The sequence below is a fragment of the Megalobrama amblycephala genome, linkage group LG3, assembly GCF_018812025.1.
Source record: "Megalobrama amblycephala isolate DHTTF-2021 linkage group LG3, ASM1881202v1, whole genome shotgun sequence".
Classification (NCBI taxonomy): Eukaryota; Metazoa; Chordata; class Actinopteri; order Cypriniformes; family Xenocyprididae; genus Megalobrama; species Megalobrama amblycephala.
The window spans coordinates 24,191,218-24,197,004 of record NC_063046.1 but is presented as its reverse complement, the minus strand read 5'-3'; the positions used below and the strand labels follow the sequence as shown (position 1 = coordinate 24,197,004).

Genomic DNA, 5,787 nt, shown 5'->3' with positions numbered 1-5,787 from the left:
TGTCCAAGTGATCAGATCTGTCATTTTTTTGACCTCATGAGCTGCCATGAGAAGGGGATTTGAGATCTCAGCATAATCTTGGATCCATGGCCTACAGTATCCCGTCATCCCTAGAAATGTCATCATCTGCACTTTTGTAACTGGTTTCGGAATTTTTCGGATCGCTTCAATTCGATCTAGGCCTAAAGCTCGGCCATTTGCTGAGATTAGATGGCCAAGATACCTTACTTCCTGTTTTACTAACTGCAACTTATTTTTGGACACCTTATGTCCATTTTCTGCCAAGAAATTCAACAATGCACGTGTGTCGGCTTCACAGGAGGCTTTGTCTGTGGAGCAAATCAACAAATCATCCACATACTGAATTAATGTACTTCCTTTAGGTGGGATGAAACTTTCTAAATTTCGGGAAAGTTCTTCGGTAAACACAGTGGGAGATTCTGTATATCCCTGCGGCATTACAGTCCAAGTCCAGCGCTTATTCTGGAATTGGAATGAGAACCAGAATCTACTCTCTGGGCGGACTGGGATCGAGAAAAATGCATTTGCCAAATCAACTACTGAGAAGTAAGTGGCATTATTTGGAATCTCGGATAGAATTATAGAAGGATTAGGTACGATTGGAGAACGAGGCTGAACAGCTGCATTCACCAATCGCAAATCCTGCACAAAACGCCATTCGCCTGATGCCTTTCTTACAGGGAGTATCAGTGAATTGATGGGTGAATCTGGACAAGGCACAATAGCCCCCTTTTCGACAAGCGCTGCATGAACTTTAGAAATTCCTTCTACAGCTTCTTTGCTGAGAGGATATTGAGGCCTATATGGCCTGTGCTGAGTTTTAGGCGTGATTACAAGAGGCGTTGCATTCTTTATCCGACCAATATCAAATTTATCTTTTGCCCAAAGAGTCTCTGGAACCCCTGATAAATCAAAATCATTTTCAATTGGAGTACTAGAAATACTATTTCTCTCTTCACTGCACAACCTGTGAACCGTCACTGTCTGCATTGTTGGATATGCTCTTACCCCTGCTTCATTTGTATAATACCCATCATCATGCCAAGTCCAGCCCCCCCTCTCCACTTGCTCCGTGAGCCACACTCCTACTTCCGCCCAGGAGTTTCCTCTTTTCCCCACTGAGACGTGAGGCTGGACTTGCATCTGTTGGAAAAGAGTAGATTGAGATGGTGTTAGTTTTACAGTGAATGCTGAGAAATGCTGCGATATTAATAGATACTCATGATTTAATATCTCACCCAGAGATCCATCGAACCAACTTTCTTCATACTCGCTATTTCTTTCATGACCCACAAACCATGAAGTGCAATGGAAATGAGATGGTTTTTCATAATCAGCAGGTATAAAACTATATTCTGAATACGGATCAAATGAAGGAGTTATAGCCCAATTATAATACCTGTTTGGTAATATCTGAGCAAAATTAGCACTCATAGTTGTCACTTCAACTCCCCTCAAGGAAACATCGATTGTTAATCCTAATTTAGAAATTAGATCCCTGCCCATCAAATTTAAAGGACATGTTTGAGAAATCAGAAATGAATGTGTACACTTTTTCTCCCCATTAACTACTGCTAATGGCATTGACACTTTATCAATCTGTGCTATCCCTGATATACCATAAGTAGTACAAGTTTGGTTAGAAAGTGGCAATTTATCAAATTTAGATGCAGTCTCTACCGTAAGTGTTGACCTCGTGGCCCCAGTGTCCAATAACATGGAGATTGGAAGTCCTTGTACAAGTATTGTCATCATTGGATTTGAGCTTGGGTCTTTAGTCAGTTGAATAAGCTGAGTTGTTCGGGTTTGAGTGTCTCCCACCTCATCCTATGCTGTGGAGCTTGCCGTTGGCGGAGGGGGAGGGAAAGAAGAAGTGTGTTGTTGCTCTCTGTAGTTCTGCCTCTGCTGCGGGTAGCTCTGCTGTGGCTGCTGTCGGAAGTTATTTTGGTACTGCTGCTGTTGGGGGAAGTTTTTCGGATTTTCTGGACACTCCCTGGCCCAATGACCTTTCTGGCCGCAGATTCTACACCTGTCTCTGTCCCCAATCCTGCCATTCTGTGCATTCCACCTGCCACGGCCTCTGCCTCTTCCTCTTCTTGCCTCTTGATAGTTGTCATCTCTTGGCATTTGGTTGTTGGACTGGGACTGGGACTGGTAAAACATGTACTGAGCATTCTCCAACTTCTGCTGTTTCTCTGTGTTCCTCTTTTCATCATTCTGCTCAGCATGCTTGGCATGTTGCATCGCCACTTCCAGATTCTGAGCTTCCCATCCAATGCAGGTCAATTTGACAGCTTTCTGTATGTTTGGAAGCAGGCCATTTACAAAATGGTGTTTCAGAACTCCTGTGTTGTCGGTTCCTTCTGGAAGACCTGCACATTCATCAACAACAGTCTTTAGTCTCGCAAGATAAGCAGTGACAGTCTCACCTTTCAACTGCTTCGTGTTGGCAATCGCTGCCCAGTCTGGCCGTAGTGGGTAAGCCAGTCTCAGTCTCTCAAGCATTGCTGTCCATTGAACTCTCCACTCCTGAGTTTCAGTTCCTCCTTCATCCAGACGCTGCAGGGCGGGGTTGAAAGCGTCTTCGCCTGCTCCACGCACTTCTGTCCACTTCAATCCCAGTCTTGCACTGAATATTGCTGACCAGTCTCGACCTGTGGGTTTATAAGTTACATCAACATTTGTAACTGCACTTATGAACCGTTCTACCCCTTTTTCTGGATCTGGGAGTGCGGCTGTCACATTTCGAAGCTCTTCCAAATCCCAAGGTCTCTCCACCCACACTGGCCCTTCAGCACCTGGAAACTGAAGCATAGGCAAATTACAAGTTTTCTCAGTCTTTTTCCCAATCACAGAGACCGACCGAGTTTTCATTGGGTGTGTGAGAGGTGGTTTTCCAGCTTTTCTTTTCACCCCCTTGAATATGCGGCTTAGGGGCTCACGCAACTCAGGTGTCATCGCCTCGTTCAGGAGTCTTCGAACTTCCTGATAAACCCCTGCATTCCTCTCATCCTCATCATCATCTGAGCTCTCACCCTCTGTCTTCACTTCCCCTTTCCTGGAGCATGGCTCTGCAGAGCTCCCAGCCACTGGCACTTGTCCAACTTCCTCTTCTCCCACAGCATTGTATGGCGGGGGCCGCCTGCACCCACTCACTGCCTGCATATCATCGAGCTCTTGCTTCTGCTTCTTGGTCTGCAAGGCAATAAGAGCAACCTTTTCCTCCTCACCTTTTCTTTGCCTCTCGTATCGAGCCTCTGCTTCCCGCTCCCATCTGTTGAACAGTGTCCAGTCAATCCGTCTCCGCTTCTTTGGGGACAGATTCTCCAGGATACGTCTTGATTCTCCTAAAACTGACACACTCAAAGTACCACAGTTTTTCTCAAATTGTCCTTTTGTGAACTTTGACCACAAATGAATTTGAGCAATTTGTTCTTCTCGCAAATTCCACTTTCTAACCAATTCTCGGAAAGGACCCCGGATCTCAGTTTTTTCAGTTTTTATTTTACCGCAGCAATTCCCCATTGTTAATTAAGCAAGCAAGTACTTCTTTGCAGAAACAATAGCAAAAGCAAGATATTCTTCCTATATTTCCTTCTCTTATTTCAACGAGAGTAATAGCAATAGCAAAAAGAGGGCAGACAGAATAAGCAAATTCTTCGTTGCTAGAAGGAGAGAAAGAGGAAAAAACAATCTTATAAATTCAGTTTACTGGATAAATATCTGAGCTATATCTCCAAGCCCAAATCATGGGATATCCTGGAATAGGAGGAACAGGATTCAATCCCAATTCTCCTGTGCTTCTATCTATGTATGGTCTTAAATTAGGTCTAGTCAGCAAATACAAGGATGTTTGACCTACCATTAAATATGGGTCTAGATTGTAATCATAATACCATGCTTTAGTAAAACCAATCCCCAAAACTGCAAAATCTTGCTCAAATATTTGTTCAACTTGGCCACTCAATCTCAATCCTACACGACGTCTTACATAAGTATATCTTGTTAAATTGAAAGGATATCGCTGCAGTGAATTCAGTCGAATTTCATCATCCCTATAGGCTAACGGGATACACCTCTTAAAACTGGGACTAGCCAGTGTCTCTCTTACTTATTCACAGCTCAACACAACACAACACAACATGCAAACAAAGAACATAAACAAACAAACAACATCCAACAGACAGAATTTCGAATTGCAAAACTGCATCTTGTTTGTCCCAATAAAAAGCAAATCAAAGGAAAAGACTGGAGTCTGTGTATGTCCTACCTTAAACCTTAAGTCCTTTCAGCCCGTCTCGGATGTATCCCTCCGTCGATCGGGGTCTCGGGGTCTTTTCTTGATTCAAATTGCAAGTTGGCGGAATGCAGAAACTTACTCAAATTTAAAACTATCTGGCCCCTGGCCCCCACCGACGGACGGAGGGAGGATCCCTTGGGCTCCTGGCTGGCTCGCCAAAACTGTGGTAGATTTTTCCCTACGCACCTGACTTAGTTAAACCTGGGTGTCCCTGACACCATAAACAAATAAACCTGGGTGTCCCTGACACCATAAACCAATAAATTTATACTCTACTAAGCGTACTTCAATACCTGTTCGAGTCGGCCGACGTCTCGGCCTATTTTGGGGGCCTATCACCTGATACTAAGCTCTTTAGTGCTCCCCACCGCCACTATCACCTGATAATAAGCTCTTTAGTGCTCCTCACCACTAAACACTATCACTATAGTATGGAAAGTGTTCTCTAGTGCTTAGTTGTTTGCTGCAGCCTAAAAACCAAACAGACTCCAGTCTATGCCTCAGAATATGCTTTAATCACGGCCGGGAGAGTTCTCATCATTCCAGAGAATCTCTCTCCGAACAAAGGAATACAACAGGTTTTATAGGATTTCAGGTACACTTCATAGTCAGCATGGCATGATCTATTACTCATTATCATCAGTCTCAATATGATTAGTTTAGATTTAAGAAAAACATCTCAGTTCCTCTGTCCGGCTTACTGACGGAGTAAATTTAGATTAGAACAACTGTATCACAGGATCATCAAAAAATATCACTGGGTTAATAGTTCAGATTACTCAATAGGTTAAAACAACCTCTCAAAGACTATTTTTTATCCCCAAAAGGGATGCTGTCTAGCCAGCACAGCAGAATGTTTCTGAATCACAACACTCAGTCCTAGTGACTGTTTCTCTATTTCTTAGTTAGATTATTATTATTAGGCCTGTAGAAGAAAAGAAATGTTAGTTCATTATTAATTAGTTCAAAAATTCCATCACAACCAGCAGATGTCACGGCCCCCCAAATCATTACTGACTTCAGAAACTTCACACTAGACTTCAAGCAGCTTGGATTCTGTGCCTCTCCAGTCTTGCTTCAGACTCTGGGACCATGATTTCAACATGAAATGCAAAATTTACTTTTATCTGAAAAGAGGACTTTCGACCACTGTTCACTGTCCAGTTCTTTTTCTCCTTAGCCCAGGTAAGATGCTTCTGACGTTGTTTCTGTTTCAGAAGTGGCTTGGTAGTCCTTTTCCTGAAGATGTCTGAGTGTGGTGACTCTTGATGCGCTGACTCCGGCTTCATTTGACTCATTGTGAAGCTCTCCCAAGTGTTTTAATTGGCTTTACTTGACAGTATTCTCAAGCTTGCAGTCATCCCTGTTGCTTGTGCACCTTTGCCTACCCAATTTCTTCCTTCCAGTCAACTTTGCATTTAATATGCTTTAATATTTCACTCTGTAAACAGCCACCCTATTCAGTA

The 5,787-nt window shown here is 43.3% G+C and overlaps 1 protein-coding gene across 1 annotated transcript; it reads right to left on the bottom strand.

The window, feature by feature from the left end:
* Nucleotides 1-1,135: 1,135 nt before the first annotated feature.
* LOC125264035 lies at nt 1,136-3,546 on the bottom strand. The gene is made up of 2 exons (XM_048183284.1): nt 1,260-3,546; nt 1,136-1,164 (listed from the first exon to the last, which is right to left on the bottom strand). Exon 1 carries the CDS (start codon nt 3,544-3,546, stop codon nt 1,849-1,851), a length of 1,698 nt encoding a protein of 565 aa, XP_048039241.1. The 3' UTR covers nt 1,136-1,164; nt 1,260-1,848.
* Nucleotides 3,547-5,787: the final 2,241 nt, after the last annotated feature.

What these genes read in the sequence shown, in the direction of transcription:
- LOC125264035 (XM_048183284.1), bottom strand. Translation starts at nt 3,546, where the DNA reads ATGGGGAATTGCTGCGGTAAAATAAAAACTGAAAAAACTGAGATCCGG.